Here is a 20008-nt window from a genome sequence, read left to right as displayed (position 1 = left end):
AATATGGCAGGGGTTCCTCAAGTTTCCGAACTGAGGAAGCCCGAAAATATTTGGCTTCCCCTAGACATTCAAGAAATTGAAGACCCTCCTGTCCCTGCCTCTCCTGCTCTTCCTTCGGTGGTACAAGAGCTTGTTCCTACTCCTACAGAACCTGAAGGTTCCCATAAAGAGGAGGACAAGCGTGATGGTGCCGAGAAGGAGGAAACCCCAAGCATGGAGCCCCTCATGCCTTCAACAGACAAAGGGAAACAAGCCTTATCAACCTTTGAACTGGAATTGAAGAATACTGAGGCTGGCAGCAGCTCCCATCAAGCTCCCCTTCCCTAGCTTAGGGCCTAGTCTAGGAATTTTTGTATTCCCCTTCTTTGTATATGCTTAATAAAAAAAACATTTTATTCGGCGTTCATTATTGTTGCCTTTGCCTTACTTTATTTTCTTTGTGTTTGCCATGAAAGTTCGTAATAACAAGTAGTTACAGGGAATGTCACTCCACCATGCAAACCATCATGACTTCAAAAATTATCATATAACTTTAGATATTAACGAATGTCACAGTGCAAATAACTCACATGAAGATCAAACTTTTATAATCTGAACGGATTTGACACTCAAAAATGAAGAACCTAAGATCCGATTTTAACAAATGGAGAAGTAATAATTTCCCTAACATGTGTGATAAGGGCAAGGACACCAACAAGATTTGTGATCCGAGGACTGTACTTAGACAAGTTCCTGTTTGATTATTGATAGTTATAACTTCAAACGTTGAATTTCCCAAAGTAGGAGGTCCGAGGACCCGGCATAACTAAGGTTCTGTTTAACAAATGACAAGATATCAATTTCTACAAGGTTTGTGGTCCGAGGACTGCACTTAACCAAGTTTCTGTTTGATTCTTAAAGATAGTAGCTTCAAATGTTAATTTTCCCAAAGTAGGAGGTCCGAGGACCCGGCATAACTAAGGTTCTATTTAACAAATGACACGATATCAATTTCTACAAGGTTTGTGGTCTGAGGACTGCACTTAACCAAGTTTCTGTTTGATTCTTAAAGATAGTAGCTTCAAATGTTAATTTTCCCAAAGTAAGAGGCTCGAGGACCCGGCATAACTAAGGTTCTGTTTAACAAATGACAAGATATCAATTTCTACAAGGTTTGTGGTCCGAGGACTGCACTTAACCAAGTTTCTGTTTGATTCTTAAAGATAGTAGCTTCAAATGTTAATTTTCCCAAAGTAGGAGGCCCGAGGACCCGGCATAACTAAGGTTCTGTTTAACAAATGACAAGATATCAATTTCTACAAGGTTTGTGGTCCGAGGACTGCACTTAACCAAGTTTCTGTTTCATTCTTAAAGATAGTAGCTTCAAATGTTAATTTTCCCAAAGTATGAGGTCCGAGGACCCGGCATAACTAAGGTTCTGTTTAACAAATGACAAGATACAAATTCTACAAGGTTTGTGGTCCGAGGACTGCACTTAACCAAGTTTCTGTTTGATTCTTAAAGATAGTAGCTTCAAATGTTAATTTTCCCAAAGTAGGAGGCTCGAGGACCCGGCATAACTAAGGTTTCGTTTAACAAATGACAAGATATCAATTTCTACAAGGTTTGTGGTCCGAGGACTGCACTTAACCAAGTTTCTGTTTGATTCTTAAAGATAGTAGCTTCAAATGTTAATTTTCCCAAAGTAGGAGGTCCGAGGACCCGGCATAACTAAGGTTCTGTTTAACAAATGACAAGATATCAATTTCTACAAGGTTTGTGGTCCGAGGACTGCACTTAACCAAGTTTCTGTTTGATTCTTAAAGATAGTAGCTTCAAATGTTAATTTTCCCAAAGTAGAAGGCTCGAGGACCCGGCATAACTAAGGTTCTGTTTAACAAATGACAAGATATCAATTTCTACAAGGTTTGTGGTCCGAGGACTACACTTAACCAAGTTTCTGTTTAATTCTTAAGAGTTGTAACTTGAAATTCCTGCGGTATTTACAACTTTGAACTGATCATCAACAAAAATACACTTTATTAATAATAATACATTCGCAGGTTATTTACATTCCATGGGCGTGGTATAATTCTTTCATCTAGATCAGCTAGCCGATATGACCCTATGCCTGCTACAGAAACAATGCGATAGGGGCCTTCCCAGTTGGGTCCTAGCTTACCCCAAGCTGGGTTCTTAGAGGTGCCCACAACTTTTCTTAGTACATGATCACCAGGCGCAAGTGGCCTTAGCTTCACGTGGGCATCATATCCCCGTTTTAGCTTCTGTTGATAATAAGTCATTTGGACCATAGCTGCCTCACGCCGTTCCTCAACTAAATCAAGACCTTTCTCCAAGAGTCCCTTATTACTCTCTGGGCTAAAAAAGCTCGTCTTTAGGGTGGGAAAACCAGATTCCAGAGGTATCACCGCCTCGGCTCCATAAGTCATAGAGAATGGCGTTTCTCCAGTGGACCTGCGCGGTGTGGTCCGATACGTCCACAGAACAGTTAAGGGCTCAGACCCAATGAGCCTTAAACAATATGAATTTGTAGAGTGTGGGCTTGAAACCCAAGTTAGAAGTGTCTGAGGATTAAATGACAAGCCAAAGATTGCAAACACTTGAAAACAACAAGGAATATTGTAAATCAACCTGCTCGGACGTAAGTCGAGAGCTGTTCTTATATTATCTCTTTCTTTTCTCTTTCTTTTTCTTTTAGATTACAAAAAAGGGAGCCCCCTATTCCTGTTCTAGATTTCTCCTTAAATACTTCTCTTTTTGATACTTTGTACACGTGTTGCCCCAACTCCCCTTTAGCCTAGATATTTCTTTTCTCAGTGCCTTTGAATAGTAACCAGAAGTTTCCCTTCCACTGTTCAGGTGTCACTTCCCCATTAATGCGGCCAGGGTGGTAGGTGCAGGGTCTTTAACGTGGAGGTGGCAGCCTTTATCTTTGGTATTTCTCTAACATTGGTGCTTCTAGGACATTCAAGGGTTCACCCCCTTTAACCATTGGTCTTGACCATGTCATTCCCTAACCTTTACCATGAAGTCTCAGGTTCTCCGGTGTCCGTCCGAAGGGAAATTCATTCTCGGCTGGATCCTCGGATCCTCGGCGTATAGGCCAACCCGTAATACTAACAAGTTCTAAACCCAAGAGCAGGTCGGCCTTCCTTAGAATGGCCCAAAGGCCCACATCCCCATCAGGGTCTTTTTACTCCCCACACCAACCCACACAACCCGCCTAATTCGCCGAATTTCAACTTTGGTGGGTCAATAGCAGATTGGAATATTCCCAACCCTCTGGTGGCGGATTGGATAGAAATAGTAGCTTTTACCTGCCCAATCCGACTCATACACACCCCTAGTTGGGTTAGTAAGTAAAGGGTTTCAATGTTGATTAGCTTCTTATTTATGTCTTTTACTTAATAGGATTTTGTGAAATTTGTAGTGTTTTGACTTAAAATTTCAATTTAGGACCATTGAGTATTTAGGTTCAAAAAAGTGATTCAACAACTGTAGCTCCTATTTCTCCTCATCTCAAATTGGACATGGCACTGGCCTTTTTTTGAAGCCACCAATTATGCATGTTTGGGTATTATTTTTATAGAGAGTCATGGTTCTCCTATTATAGTCCATACTCAATTAATTCATTGCCAAGGAAACCCACTGTGGATGGCTGCCACACTATTGAGAGCATTACACTCTTGTCACGAACTGTGGATCACGGAATTGATTGCGGAGTTCACCAACTCACAGTTTATGGCATCAATTGAGTTGCAAGAACCATGCTTGAAGGAGATTTCGAATGGGTTAGAATAGATCCATGTTTTTTGTGAAATAGACAGGACAAGGATAAGTAATCGTACGAGTTGGCTAATAATGTTACGGAGTTAAGGGAACCCTAACCCTCAGCTTTAATTAAGAGAAAGCCATATTTTCTCCTCTCTATTGTACACTTGGAATCTTATCAATAAAGTTCTATCACTTTTAAATTTTTTTTTTTATTATCAAAAAAGAGAAACACTTTTTAGCATGTTTCATATATATATTTCATTTTTGGAATTTAGCAACTAGTTTAACCAGAAGACGAAGTTCTACAAATGTCTTGCTGTCATTCAATCTTTCCATTTCCGTAAGAACTCGTCATTCCCACCTTCATTAATCAATGGAGTATTCCACAAAATTTATCTTTTTAAGTAGTGTTCCACAATTAGAACCTCATTATGAGGTATTTGTTCATTAATCAATTATTAATGCGACTTAACCATATATAACCACAGGCTGAGTTTGCCTACAACCTAGTTTGGAGGAAGTTCCTCCAAACTGCTGTGGCACATTAGGAAATTGACAAGTGTCCTAATCAGGTGTGATGCATATGACCAACTCAACCAAACTTAATCACAATTAAACTATTTTCTCTCCAAGCCAAACTGGTTTAAGCCGATGAGTGAAGATAAAATAGTTTAATTATGGTTAAGCTGTAAGTTGGCCAGGACACTTGTCAACTTCGCAGTTCAGAGAAACTTCCTCCAAACTAGGTTGTCGGCAAACTTTCTCCTATAACCACCCCCCTCCCTCCCCAAACGAATTATTTAACTCTAATAAATTAATGTTTGCAGTAAAAATCTTGAAATAGAAAATGCTTAAAAGTCGATAGCTAGCACATTGTACACTTCTGCAGCTTATACCTCCAACAGCGTGCAAAAATTTGCGACTGACCGACTGACTGAATTGTAAAAACCTCTAAAACCATTGTGATTTAGATTTTAAAAATGCAAAGCAACTTCCCCTGATATAAGGGTATCTCACCCTGCCACCAACTCCTCTAGCAAAGATAATTATACATATGCACTGTGTATTATTTAATACAGGTAATACGAATTATGCGCAGGCAAAACAGCAGATAAAGGGCCAACCTTATGAGAGCCGCTGCCCTGACCTGCCTCACCTTCCAATACAGTATCAGCAAACCGATAAAGATCCGAGGTTGTACTCCTATCAGTCACATCCACAGATCTTGGGGAATTTGGCAGACCAGGAAAACCTTCTAAAGATGCAGGTTGCCCAACAAAGCCCTGCCCAATTGATCTCTCCCGAAATGTTGCATCTCCAATTCCATGACCATGCCATCCATATGCTGGACCAATTACCGTTGTGCCAAGAACATTTTTAGGCAAGAAACCTGCACCAGATCCATGTGGTATAAACGAAGCAGTAGGATAATTACTGACATGACCAGATTGTTCACCATCTAGTAAGTTTACTGGCATCAACCCATCATATGAGCTCTTGCTTTCCACTTGTGTAATAACCCTTTGTTCTTGCATGCCACCAACTGGAGGAGACATCAGGGGTGGTGCTCTGGCAGTAAAAAACAACCGCTTCATTCCTTGACTCTTCATTTGATTTGAGGACTGAATTTCATCTGCTTTTCTTTTCCGCATTACCTTATCTTCAATTTTATTGTCAAGATCAGAAATTTCTTTCTCCAAGTTGATTATATTTTCTTTAATTGTCCATCCAGGAAGAAGCTTTGTGGGATCAATCTTGTGATCTTCCAAACACCTTATCACAGATTTCAGAGCAGCTAATTGTTTTTCATTCGCTTCTTTCTGTACAAGACATCACACCACTTTTTTAACACATGGATGCATGATAAATAGTGATAACAATAACAAGGATGATTAGAAGCTGAACAATATAGCGTACCAGTACCAAAGAACCATGTGCTACTGCTCTTGTCCTCTTCCATGCTTCTTTAGACTTGCGTAAAAATGATGTCAAAATTGTCTGAGGATGAAATTTTTCCTCAACCCCAAAAGTAAAAGCAACATCAACAGCTTCAACACTACTGCCATTTTTCATCATTTCCTCTATAATATCTGTGACAGTTAGAAGATTACATCACAAAGACTTGACCATTACAGAAAATGAGCAAGCAATATTATCTACATATGCCAAGAGGAATATATATATATATATATATATATATATATATATATATATATATATATATATAATGGTTGACACCATAAAGCAATGCAAGAGCTCCATTTTTGTAGCTATGTTCAGAATAGTTATCATGAGCCTTTACACCTGGAAATAGAAGATGCCAATGAATAATTTAATCAGGAATCATGTCCACCAAATTAGTTGCCATAGTTAAGTACCATTTATATTCAGTGCTCAAAATTTCAGAGCTAAGATTAGGTTCAAGTCATTCATAACAATGGATAAGAAAAATGTGATGCAGGGATTCTAAGGGGGCTGCTGTTTAGGCTTAGAATTGATTAAGGGAAATGAGCATTGCTTAGAACAAGGAACAAGGTGTGACAAAACCTTCTTAAGAGAAATCCATCTCTTGAAAATAGCACTAGGCTAATCTATGTAATTGCATCCAAATTTTTTTTATATATATAAATAGTAATTGCATTCAAAATTAATCACAAACTAACTCAAATCTAGTACTTCAACTAGTTGTTTGGCATTAGCATCCTTCTAGATGCTTGACGAGTGTCTAAATCCTATTGGCTAATGCTTAAGCAATCATCTAACTAACTAACTAGTTACAAGAGGATTTGGATGCAACAACTTGAAATGCCCTGCATCAAAATGAAAGCTAGAATGACAAACAGATTCCAAATTCTCATTATAAAGAAATACAAGACATCCCAAGTAACAAAACTTAAGAATTAATAATTCAATACCAAAATTTTCAAATCCCCCTCCCCCAACTATTGAATTATCAAAAAATAATTCAGATGTGGATGTTGATGAAAACCAGAAAAAATTACACACAAAAACCAGCAGCTACGTATGGCCTACTACTCATAATAAAAAATTTAAAATGATTATGACCAATGTTGCTAACCTAACAGAACTCTCCTATTGACATGGGACCGGGAATACAAGGTAACACTAGCAGAGGTTGTACACTCGTACAATAAGACTACTACAATGGAGATGATACATTTTATTTTTTTATAATTAACAATGGAGATGACACCTCCCCTAACAATGAGATAGGAGAGTAGAAGATGTATTGTTATCTTCCATGATCCAGGCACCAAACAAATTTTTTCCGCTTGACTTGAGCCATTATATATATATATATAGTGCATTCTTCTACCACCCTAAAAACAAACTGCCATAAGGTGGTTCATGTAGTCTCTACTAGCTAGAAATAATCCAATATTGCGCATAACTTAACTTGCAGAAAAAGAAAGAACCAATCCTTTGTGGCCAATAGTATCAAATTAATTCAGCTCAGTGCAAAAAGGTTTTCGCATCTCAGAATTAAAAAATATTTGACAAAGTTTGGATTTTTCAGAAAGTATACAACAAAAGTTGGGATTTTTACACACACGGTAAACCAGGTTTCAACAAAGAAATGTGCGCTATAAAAACCGTGCTAACAGCCTTGTAAATTGTAACTCAACTCTCCCTCAACTAAAAAATAATCAAAAACACTAGTATTTTTTAAATTGAGCATGAGAAGGCAGAGAATAGAACCTGGAATCCTGGCAAGAAGAAGGGGAGAGCGGCGAAGAGCAGTGGAGATATTTTGGGTAGAGAGTATAGTCAAGAGGATTAGATCCCGGAGATCTTGATTAGAAAAGCGAGAAGGGATACCAAAAGAAGCAATAAAGAGAAGCAAACCCCTGGCATCAATGGGAGTGGCACGGGAGAGACCGCCCTCAGTGACAAGCCTTTTTCTCCAGGCGAGAGCGGCGGAGTGGGCTTCATCCTTTTCCTTTTCATTGAGTGATTCAACATTAACATTGTCAGAGAGGAGGAAAAATTCTAAAATGAGAAGGGAAGCTTGTCTAGCTGGAATCATGGGAGAGTTCTTAGTGTAGGCTTTGCTTCCCTGAAGGTAAAAGCGTCCAATGCAGCCCAATACAAGTTTCGCGGGTTTAGGGGCAAACTTGAGAGCTGCAGGGACTTCTTCGCGGAGTTTGGCTTCGTCCGACATATTTGAAACTATATATTTACGAAGGCTGCGGCTGCACATCATCTCACATAGGTATTCAACTTCAGATTTGGAACCCCGAGAAGAAGAAGGAACCACTTCCTCTCCCTCTCCCTCTCCCCCTTGTGCTGCTGCTTTTTCTTCTTCTTCTTCCGTAATTGTTTCCACCACCACCAGATTGGTGTTCTCGATGGGAAGCAATTGTTTCGACCTAGACTCAATGGTGTTTTCGATGAATTCCAGATGCTTTTGCAATTCATCCAACCTCCGCGTGAATGAATTAATAGCAATGGAGAGGCCGTCCAGTTCAACCACCGATTTCATAAATTCAGGCTTTTGCTTTTGCGATTCATCCAACGATTCTCCTGCTTCTTCCTTCACTAACACTGCCTTTTCTTCTTCTTCTTCTTCTGGTTTAATTTCTGATATTATTGATGCTGCTAAAGATTCTTCTGAATCGTCTTCCTCCTTCACGCCCGCCGCAACATCAGCTTTCATGGCCATCCCCAAATTGCCAAACCCAGTAAACGGCTAAACGGCTTTTCTTTACTATATGTTTCAGTTTCACCCTTATGTTAATATTTTAATAATATATACTCGTAAATTGAAATAAACAAAAAATAGATAAATAACATTTTTTATATATCATTATTATTATCTTGTAATTTAGTCCCCAAATTTTACATTTGTTGTTAACATTGATCCTGACCCTTTTTGTCACCTTGAACTTTCATTGACTTGGCCTTCAAACCTGGATTCGTGAGAGTGAGTCCAGTCCAAAATTCCCTCATTGTTAGGTCCTCCAACAAGGTTACCATTTTGTCCCTTAAAGAAAGTATGATTTTTATTAGTAAACAACTAGGCTCATCAAATGGTTTTGTGAATACAATGAGGTTTTTTTTTTTTTTGTTTAGTGTCATAATTCTTCATTAATAAAAAAAGAAATTAATAAATAACAAAATACAATTTATAAACATACATATTCTTAAAACACTAGTAGGAGAATAGATTGATAGGAAAAGTCATGAATGGTAAAGTTTTAGGCCCCTCCACCAATAGAAAAATGGTATCATCAACTACAAAAATATCGATATTCTTCCGGTGGAATTTGGGCTTGAATTGATCTTATTTTTTTAGTGCAATGAAGCGAGAGAAGTGAGAAAAAACCGAAGTGTGGCAACTAGCAACTGATCATGGATTTATGATTTTTTTTTCTGATGGAATCATGGATTCATGATTTTTTTTTTTTTTTTCCTGATGGAATCATGGATTCATGATTATGTGGGTTGGTAGTTTTTAATTTTTGAATGTTTGAACAAATGTTACCAATTCAAATAGTCATCTCTTAGAAATTGTGATTGGGATCATTTTTTAGAAAAAGAAAAATAAGGATATGTGATGGTGCCTAAATTTAAGGAATATAGATGAGAAGTTATAGTAATGGTTTTATAGTAGGGGTTTTTTTTTTTTCTTCAAATTCAAAATAAAGAAAATGAGATTTGAGAAGGAAAAAAACAAAAACATAAGAGTAGAGATTCAGGGAACCGAAAATTCAAAAAAAAAAACAAACAAAAAAACCAAAAGCGTGAGGTAGGGATTAAGGAAACTAGAAATTCAAAACACGAGAGAGAGAGAGAGAGAGAGAGAGAGAGAGAGAGAGTTGTTTTAAAGATATGGATTGGTGGGAGAGTGGTCCTATTTTGTAAGCAAAGTTTTAGGTGGTGTTAGAAATGTATTTTTACCAAATTATCCTTAGGATTTGTCATGCTTAAACTTAGAATGTAAAGGTATTTTCAAAACGCATAAAAGTCCAGTTCAAAAAAGATAATTTTATGGGAGAATTTTTTGACATTATTGACCATATCCTTAAAACATTTGTAGGAGAAAGCATTAGTTCCTGAATGGGGTCTTTTTGACCTTCAAAAAAGTCAGATCATAAAGGGAAATCTTGTTATAGATAGTATAGATAATCAAGAGTAAGCTAATCAAGGAAAATTTCATAAAAGACTAATAGAAAAATTTTGGTAACAAATTTAGAAGAGAGACAGAATTCTCCGCATGTTATCAAGGACCCAAGAAACTTGTTCACTCATGTTGTATTTGGCACACAAATATTGTGTTTTGTGGAACAATAGTAATGAAGAAACTTGTTCACTCATGTTGTATTTGGCACAAAAATATTGTGTTTTGTGGAACAATAGTAATGAAGTTAAGAAAATTGATTGACAAAGTAGGTATTTGAGATTCTTAGCTTAGGGGCACTTTGACGCTAGTGCTCAAAATTTGCTGCTCTATAAAACAAGGTCATGTGCAACAATAGAATTTGCTTTATGGTTCTAAAAATAACCGATATTTGTAATCACACTTTTAGTTCATTTAATGAAATTGCCCATTTGTATTGCTTAGACTTGATTGTCTTACATTGGAGGAAGAGACTCCCTTGAAAAGGTCTTAATAGGAGAAAGTGAATATCTTGAAAACGTCTCAACATATTCCATCTCTCAACTCATTCATACACTTAACATATAACTTCAACATCCAACAACCTTCCAAGGCTCGGACTTAGCGCTGACGTGGTGTAACGATAGGCCTAGTACTAACCTGGCACAGAATGGAGTTGACAATGTGGTAGAAGTCACGCGACTGGCACGTGTAAGGATAGCAGATGACATGTGTGGCGCATGGATATTTATACAGAAATTTTGATTGGTGCATGTGACCTCCAATGGTGTCGATTCGTCCACCATTGATCAGATTGGCGGGAGATCTTTTGGATGATGGTGATGGTGAGTTGAATGGAGGCTCAGAGGTGGTGGTATTGAGGAAGGTAGTGGTCTTGTAGAGGTTAGTGGCGACTAATATCAAGGGAGGGACACTATAGAGTTCTGACGACAAGTCAAAGAAGGCAAAGGCAGCGAAGGAACACCAATGAAGATAGAGATTGATCCTAAACACGCTAGGAAGGTTTGAACGCTAGCTCTGATACTATGTTAAAATTGAGAAGCAATTTAATGTATGTGTGTAAAACTTGATAAGGAGACCATCTTTTATATATGCAGGCAATAAATGTTATACAAGTTAGTGTGCAGTACTAGTGTTGAGCCTAAAGGCCATTAGACTTGTACCTAAGGTTGTCAAAATCGGGATGCTACGTAAGATCGTTGAAGATAGGTAAGATCATAGATCGTAGGATTGGATCATGAATCATAAGATCCTACATATTTTCAGATTTAAAGCAAAAAACACATTGATAATGACTTCGTATATTGAATAATCACGTAAATTATAAACTCATCTATAAAAAAAACTAAGATTTGCATCATATGATGTGATTTGCATGTATTTAAGTTTTGATCAAATGTATCTAAAAAGTTCAATAAATGTTTAATTAGCAACCAAATACCAAAATATTTATCAAAACATGTGGAAAATATTTTTCAAGTTCTAAGTTCCAAGTTTGAAATTCAAAATAAGTTAGCAAATGGAAACTAGCTAACTACAATATGAAATCTAAAAGCAAGATGAATACTAAGGTGAAGTAAATATTTAATTATTCACATTCTAAGGTTCTTATAACCACCGTCCTAAATTCCTAATCATCATCATCTATGTAGACATTATATATTTGTATACTAGAGCTGCAAAAGACATCAAAATACAATTTTACACTCAACTATTTAAGTTATACCATTCAGCAAATTTAACAACATTATAGCTTAAAAGACAGCAAAGCCAACATCAAATTCTTCATTTAGAAATGATGAAGCATTCATTTATTTTGATTACGAGTGAACTAGAAACTAGAAAACATTTGCTTAGGTTAACATTTATATATGAAAAAAAGGTCATACTATCACAACATGGAAAAATAAAAACCCTTACAGCTTCATCAAAACAAAAAAATTATCCCATAAAAAAAAAAAAAAAAAACCAAAAATTTATGTTTTTGGTAGGATCGGTAGAATTCCATACAATCCTACGATTCTATATAATCCTACACAATCCTACCATTTTTACGAATCTAGTGCGATCCTAAACGTTTTAGTGAGGTGGGATCATAAAATCGTGCGATCCTACAATCCAGATCACAATTTTGACAACCATGCTTGTACCAATATTTTAAATGTCATTCCACTCTATAAGTATCCTAGCCGGAATATTTTGTCCTAGTACAGGGGTTTTTGGTGGAATTCTAGTATTTCATGTGAAATATGCATTCCAAACCAAAAATGTTTTTAACGCTTCCTAATCATTTAAATAAATAAATAATTTAGGTTGAGGCTTTCTAATTTAAGTAAAATAATTATTTTAAATAAATAAAATAATTTAAGTAAAATGCAAGCCAAGCCATCCTCCAACCAACTTTGCATGGGGTGGGCTAATCTATGCTAAGTTGATTGAATAAGATTATGGTCGAAAAACAATAATTTTGTATGCAAGCTTTTTCCCTAAGTCTTCATGATTTAATTGTTACTATTTCCATTCCTATCTTCATCATTTTATCATCCAACACGATATTATCAAATTTAATCTAGCAATTAAATCTTTTAGCCATAAGTGTATTTCCTAATATCAATCAAAATCCTTGACATGAGAAATAGTAAGAACAAGCAAATAGGAAGGAAGGAACCCGCCAACCTCATGGACCAGTTTTGCAACGATAACTCCATTATCAGCAAAAGCAGCCGCCTTCGTTTCATTTATGTTTCCTTTTTATTCTCTGGAAATTTGGTTTCATTAACTGGCTTGTAGTCGAGCTTTGGTCTGTAGTATCAATGCACTGCGATGGGATAAGAGGCTTCTTCATTGGACCACAGGTATCCATCATCCCACTGCCTGTGTTAATGGGAGAAATTGCTTTTGTTTTCAACTGTCTTGGCACCTCCAGTCTCTCTAAAATCCTTGAAGTTTTTACATCCAACTGCCTATTACTACTTGAAGGCGATAGAACTGATTGATCCAACTTGGGTTTGGATATACAAACTGGAGAAAATATCTTTGGAACTTCATTGACAACCAGCTGCTCCCATTCTTCTGCAATATGCGTGCCCGTTTTGTCCTCTTCAATCATATCCAACTTTAACGATTCCTCTTCGGTGAGTTCAACATCTAGTCTTGAAGTGGATTGTACCATCTCTTCTGAAGAATCAAGTTGGGTTAACTTTGGTTCAGAGGGTGCCTCTTCAAGTTTAGGAGGTATTGACCTACAAAATTCAAGTGTTTGAGGCAGATGTTAGAGGAGCTTTAACCATTTATATAAAATATTTTTGCTGCTAATCATGATTAAAACTGATGAGTTTAGCAAGCTCAGTCCAACACTTCTGTTGACTGCCATGTACTTGGCCAATTCCATTGTACGGGGAAGTTGAAATTATGTAATCAATTTTCTAAGTCTAAAAGAGCATGACAGTGCCTATTGTAACATCCGCCAAGACAAATTAATTTTGTGAATTTTTCAGTAGCATCTAAGGCACAATGCCAGCCCTAGCATGGAGTCACTACAAAACATAAGGTCATCCCTGTATATCTCAAATGAAAATGAAAATTTGAAACATTTTATCCAAAAGTCCTGCATGGAATCCCCGATAATTGCAATAAAACATGTTCAGTTTGAATGCTACAATAGAGACAATAAATCCATCACAAATGCTACAGAAGAAAGTATAGAATGGATGCATTAGTAAATAGCATTCATCCAACACTAATCGCATCCGTTTCCTAATCTAACAAAAAAAAAGTAAAAGCCAAATTTATCACAAAGTTCATATAAACCTCCTACTCATGGGCTTTGTTAAATATTGGTGAGAATTTGCTGCACCAAAGGGTAGGTGATATATTCAACTACTTATTTGATAAAAATAAATAATTAAAAAATTATAATTAAAAAAAAACACACATCTTTCATGTATGTAATAATTTACTAACAAATGGTCAGAATGCTATCCAAACTTTGTAGTCCAGGGAGCTCTTGGAAGAAGAATTTTAAACTCTTAACAGGAGTAATTCTTCCTAAATGCTATGAAGGATCAATTTTGATGAAGATAAAAATTACCCGAATTGTAAGCTTTCTTTAACGAGCATGTTTAGTTTTCGATGGAAGCCTCTCTCATGCAGCATCGGATCATAGTCTTTTAGTTCAATCTGCAGGGAAGTTAAAGGATTTAAGGAAAAAATTATGATATGCACCCTTTTTTTTTGGGGGGGGGGGAGGGGGCGGGGGGAATGCTATTGTGTATCTAGTGAGTTTACATGGGGAAGAATTCGGGTACAATACAAAACTGGTATTCTAACTCTTCCACAGATCTGAAGGAACCAAATGATCTGCGCAATCACTCTCAGTATCAAATAAAGCAGTCATTAACCTTTTGGTACAGAGTGCAGCTTTTGGTTGCTGCATGCAATGGAAAACCAGAACAATCTTGTCTAATAGTCATTAACAAAACTATGGTCCTATGCAGTAACTTCTACATGGGAGGTTTTTTCTCAATTAAATTATTCAGCCATCATATGGGAAGTTTGTTTTAACAATTTCACAAAACTCGGGTTCCAAAATAAGAATGCAACCAGGGAAAAAATTTTCTTTTGACAAAATCTGACCTTTGACAAGGAGGCTTGAATGGAGTCCTGAATTTCCTTAGTTATTGAAGAAAGAATACATCGATTGAGGTCAGGAACACGAGAGACTTCCTCTGATCCTGCAAGACGCTGCAGATATCACTATAATTGGTTAAAATACATACAAAAGAGAGAGAAATACAGTGGTAGAAAAGATAAGCTAGAATATGCCTTGCTTGCTATGTTTTTAATCACAGTTATTTAAGAAAACAAATATTTTAGGGAGAAATTACATTTTATTACCCTAAACCATACCTCATATTACACTTTGCACCTTAAACTTTTTTAATGCACGTTCTACACCTTAAACTATGACCCTTGTTACACTTTACACCTTGACGTTAAGTTTGCCATTAACTTAGATGGGAATTTAAAGTTTAGGGTACAAAGTGTAATCAGAAATATAGTTTAGGGTGATAAAGTGTAATTTTTCCTTAGTTTTTAAGGTATTGAGAAGATGGGTAATCAAGTCTTTTTACGTAGTGCCATACTTTTCCAACCAAGTTAGCGGCAAAACGTTGGAATGCAAAGTGTAACAAAGATCATAATTTAGAGTGCAAAATATGCATTTGAAAAGTTTAGGATGTAAAGTGTAATTAAAGGTATAGTTTAGGATAGTAAAGTGTAATTTTCCCATATTTTAGCCTATAAGATAAGAGGCTTAGTCTTCACCCTGAGAAGCATTGGACCATTGTCTGAAGGTTGAAGAATATAATAGCAGTGGAAAGCAACCTCTCTCATGGTTTCTATATTACAATTTGAAGAGCATACCAAACCCTGGTCCAGTGAATGTAGAGCACCACAAAGCCCTTGAAAAACTGCCAAATTATAGTCCAACTCAGAAAGATGGAAGAAACATGGTGGTCATAAAGAATTGGTGACAAATATAACCTTGATAAATAAAAATTGAAACGCCCTATATTAAGTCTTTGATTAAGCATTCATACTGCAACTAAATACTCAAAGGACTGCCTTCCACTCACCTTGAGCATTCAACTCTGACTGATCAATGTCATCTGAAGCAGCTTCTACCTCATGACAAGCTGATGGAATTACGAAATAGGAATCACCCATTATACTGCCTGTGTCAAATAGAAAGAGATAATTTACAGTAAAAGCATGATATGGCCATCAAAGAAGAGATATTGAAGTAACTTGCTGTCTTGAATCTGTATCTCAAATAGTGAGTGCACTGTACTACACAACAATAATGGTGTTGAATGTTTGCCATCAAATGCCAAAGTAGTAATGATATTTAACTTTCAGTACTGTTTAGAATTCATACTTAATTGTTGCAGTCGGCGGCAGTCATCAATATGTAAGATATGTAGCTTATGTGTATATCAGAGTAGGTACAATCCATATGGGTAATCTTCTATAGCTGAAACCAAGCTTAATTATCAAAATTCACTTAATACTAGCTTTACGTGTTCAAGCACAATTCCTTACATCACATAAAGCAGCCCCTACAACTGATGTTGCAATTTAATTAAAAATACAAGCATCTATAGAAATATGTAATGTGCACAAGAACTGATGGTACTGTCAAAGAGCTTAAGATCTACCTTCACTTAGAGACCCCAAGTTAATCCGCTCAATAACATGGAAGTCAATTGAAGCAATTCGCTGAAACTTCATAGAGCTCTGGAATGACGGCAGAAACAGGAGCGTTTTTTCTCCAACCTTCACTGAGTTTTCTATCACATTGCATGTTTCCAGACCATGGCCAGTGACTGGACAAGAATATCCATGTATCCTGTTTCTTATGCCATCTTCTAACAGCATTCCATGACACCTGCATGTCTATACAAGGTACCGCCAATTACCAAAATGCTAGTTTTTCCTTGAGGTGTGAAAGTGGTAAAACAAAGAAAGAGGAAGAATTGTTGAACAAAAAGATACATATAGATTAATGTCCACTATTTTCCTTTCACAATATATAATGTAGGAGCATACTGGCAAATACCAGATATCATCAATTAAGATATTAAAATGGACAATAAACATCTCTTAATCAATTTTGTACTATAACTAGAAACTTAAAGCATAGATATCACATTATATAGCCATCTTTTGCCAGTCATGCTCTTATAAGATCTAGAACTACTATTATTAACAAATTAAAACTCCCTAGTCTTCAACATTACTAATGTGCTAGACCTTTTAATTTCAGATCATAGTCTTTTTCTGCGTTTCTCTTGTATATTTTCCAGAGGCTACAATTGTGCCTTTGTTACAGTTGTGCCTTTGTGTCCTAAATAAATCGTTATCTTGTCAAAAAAAGTTTCTGAACATGATTCCCCCTCATTGCTGTCCAAAAATACCACAAGCATGCTTGTTAGCCTTTGAAGTATTTGGCAGCCCATCACACCACTTACCTCATTATATTGAGCAATTTTTGACACTGATGCAATATGTTTATGAAGCAAAGACAATTTACGAGATTATAACCTGTTCATAAATCAGAACTGTATGTCTTTTTGAACTGCTTTCCCTGTTTTCTGTTGAAATTTAAATAGTGGTAAAACCAGATTTTAGGATCAGTTTCACTGACTGAGACTATCAAAGAGTTTCAGACCCAATGCTGGGACTCAATTGTTCAAAGTCAAAATTTCAAACTTTACTCTAATGGCCTGTTTGGATGTTTAAAAAATGAGGGGGAGTAGAGTAGAGGGAAGGGGAGTAATTCAATTACCTTGTTTGGGAGTTTTTTAAGGAAGGAGGGGGAGGGGTTTGGAGGGGTTTGAAGGGGTTTCAACTACTTCCAACCCCTCATTTTTAATTCCCCCAAATTGGAGAGATTTGGAGGGAGAATAGAGCACATAAAATTATTGATAAAGTAAATTACCTAATTTACCCTTATTATATTTATAAAATTACAATGTTAAAAACAAGGGAAGGGCTAATTACTCCCTTCCCCCTTACTAATTATAAAAACATCCAAACAAGGTGGAGGGTAATCATTCTCCTCTACTCTCCTCCTCACTACTCCCCTCCCCTCTACTCTCCTCCTTCTCTAAACTCCCAAACAGGCCATAAAGGTACTTAAAAAAAAATACAAGTACATAGAATTCAGAAAAGAAAAAATTTTCCTTCACCCGTAATCATTTGGTGTCTTGAGATATATGTGATGCTTAGCCTGAATTATCTACATAAATATGATTTCTTTCAACTTAAGATTTTCTCAATTTTCTACCTAAATTGCAATTAAGTGGTTCATCAACACGAATGATATATGAATGAATACTTTAGAATGTAGACAAAGTAATTGTACTATATATACCTGACAGGGACTGAACCCATCAACTATTTTATTGACAGATACGTACAAGTTGCAGGAGATCTGATTCATCGATCCTACAAGGTTGGTCTTAAAGAGAAAACGAGCTTGTAATGGTTTTTCCATGTCATCCTTTAAATCCTCTATCCATTGTTTAACCAGGCCATGCAACACTCTGACATCTGCAAAAGTTTGTTAAATGCTTAACATAAACAATACACCACATTCCCCTTCAAATGGCACCTCTTGACATAGGCTATATATTTGACAATGATTCATGCACAGATGGAAAAGGAAAACTATATTAATTGCAACAAGCATATATTGGAGCCCAGTCATGAGGTTCTTCGACTATTCCAAGATTGAGCATAAACAAACTTGACATATACAAAAGTTATAAGAAAGAGTTTATGACCCAAATTTAGTGACTTCAACAACAACAGAAAACCTTAATAAATATGTCAGAAAAGAGTTCACAAGTGGGATTTTGATCATTCATAGTCCTAAAAGGTTAAGCAGTTTGCATTAGTAAGTAATCATAAACAAGAGAAATCATTCTTGGTAATTAAAGTGGAGCATCCTAGGAAGAAATCATTCTTGGTAATTGCAGTGAGAGAGAGCTTAACTAGGAAGATAGGTTTGAAGGGAGCAATTATCGAGATCTGAGATGGATCTGAGGAAATTGCTGACATTTTGGAGTGTATCAGTGAGATGGTCTGATTTTTGCTCAAATAACAGAAATTCAACAGAAACACACTTCTCGGCCGCATCCTAGGAAAGGAAAAGCCAAAATAATAATAATAATAATGATGATTGAAAGGTTAAGAGCCACGAAAATAAGGGGAAAAACTGAAATGTTAAAAATATTTTTTAGGCTAAGACTAACCATGAGAGATTTTTGCAAGTGAGAGTCTACATATTGTGGAAAGCAGGAGCTGAGGACTATGACTTTCCTCACGATATCTTTATCAACTCCCCAGGAATATAAAACTTGATCATTCAGGATGTTTGGAAGTTTTAGATCTGCTAGGAGTGGTACAATTAAACCAATAATTATAAGCAATATATACATATAGGATAAACAGTGTGAGAAAAATAGAGCTTTCCAGTTGCTAACCCCCGGGATCGTCGATTTCAGGAAGAAAAGAATCGGTAGGCAAGTGATTGACAGCATGGTGGAAGTCGCGTAGATCGAAGTTCCCTCTAGGACTGGGACTGTAAGCGATCTTCAGCTGTTTCCGAAATACAACTGTAAGCGATCTTCAGCTGTTTCCGAAATACAACAAACATGTGCAGTGCAGTGCAGTGCATTGCATTGCATTTCAAGTTTCAAGCATGCCAAGAAATTACTAGTATATAAAAGCGATGAGATGAGTAGAGTGTAGTACAGTACCTCATTAGAAGAAGAAATGCGATTCCTGAACACGTAGCACAACCCAATCTTATCTCTCAGACTCTCAGATTCCGACGAAATGGCGTAGAAATTAGCTACCTCTAGTAAGGACTGACAATTTCGTTTTGACGAACAAAATTTAAAATTCATCAATCAATTAAATTAGCTTTCAGAAAGGAACATTTAAAATTTGAAAGAGCGAAACGAACCATAAGCGAAGCAATCGAGAGAGAGAGAGAGAGGACGGTTCCGATTATATTGTTTTACTTTTACCTGCTTTACGTCTCTGAGCAACTGAGGAGGTAAGCTCCGCAGATCAATCACAAAACACACCAGTACCATTTCCTCCTTTTCTTCTTCTCTTCTCCTCTCTCTTATTTGGCGCGAAATTGCAAATAACTGCCAATTGGGGAATGAAATGACGTGATTCAGAGGGAGAGTTTATAAAGGATCCGGGAAAAATAAAATTAATATGTATATATACACATTTTATCATGGCATTTATATTTTTCATTGGACTTGGACAATTGGACCTATACTTTATTTTGAAATCTTTTCAATAAAAAAAAAAAAAAAAAAAAATTTATTTCTCCTAAATTAACAAAGAAGAAAGAAACCTTCAAACACTGCTGGTGGTGGTTTTTGCGTATCTTTCATTGAATGTGTAACTTTGCTAGACCTAAATTTGTTTTGGAGAGTTCAATCCGGAATTCGATATTGGACCACATAGACCAATGGCTTTCGGTGTATTTTTAAGCCTATAAAA

The 20008-nt window shown here is 36.4% G+C and overlaps 2 protein-coding genes across 4 annotated transcripts; both read right to left on the bottom strand.

Annotated features, from left to right (window-relative positions):
* Positions 1-4588: 4588 nt before the first annotated feature.
* On the bottom strand, positions 4589-8560 carry LOC142631989 (protein FRIGIDA). The gene is made up of 3 exons (XM_075806400.1): positions 7495-8560; positions 5692-5864; positions 4589-5594 (listed from the first exon to the last, which is right to left on the bottom strand). The coding sequence occupies exons 1-3, from the start codon at positions 8456-8458 to the stop codon at positions 4845-4847; spliced, it is 1887 nt and encodes a 628-aa protein (XP_075662515.1). The 5' UTR covers positions 8459-8560; the 3' UTR covers positions 4589-4844.
* A 3849-nt stretch (positions 8561-12409) lies between these two features.
* On the bottom strand, positions 12410-19659 carry LOC142630907 (uncharacterized). Of its 3 annotated transcripts, none has more exons than XM_075804966.1 (12): positions 19516-19659; positions 19243-19353; positions 18967-19081; positions 18736-18872; positions 18476-18620; positions 17853-18031; positions 16135-16372; positions 15553-15651; positions 15242-15387; positions 14552-14659; positions 14007-14095; positions 12410-13158 (listed from the first exon to the last, which is right to left on the bottom strand). In XM_075804966.1, the coding sequence occupies exons 1-12, from the start codon at positions 19582-19584 to the stop codon at positions 12651-12653; spliced, it is 1944 nt and encodes a 647-aa protein (XP_075661081.1). In that variant the 5' UTR covers positions 19585-19659; the 3' UTR covers positions 12410-12650. The 3 variants fall into 3 exon arrangements, with proteins under 3 accessions (XP_075661081.1, XP_075661082.1, XP_075661083.1); XM_075804967.1 differs by having other exon boundaries at positions 19452-19531; XM_075804968.1 differs by lacking the exons at positions 18476-18620; positions 18736-18872.
* Between the last annotated feature and the right edge of the window lie 349 nt (positions 19660-20008).

This window comes from Castanea sativa, chromosome 4, assembly GCF_040712315.1.
Source record: "Castanea sativa cultivar Marrone di Chiusa Pesio chromosome 4, ASM4071231v1".
In the NCBI taxonomy this organism is placed as follows: Eukaryota; Viridiplantae; Streptophyta; class Magnoliopsida; order Fagales; family Fagaceae; genus Castanea; species Castanea sativa.
Note: the sequence above shows the minus strand (reverse complement) of the source record. Positions and strands in the feature narration are given on the sequence as shown.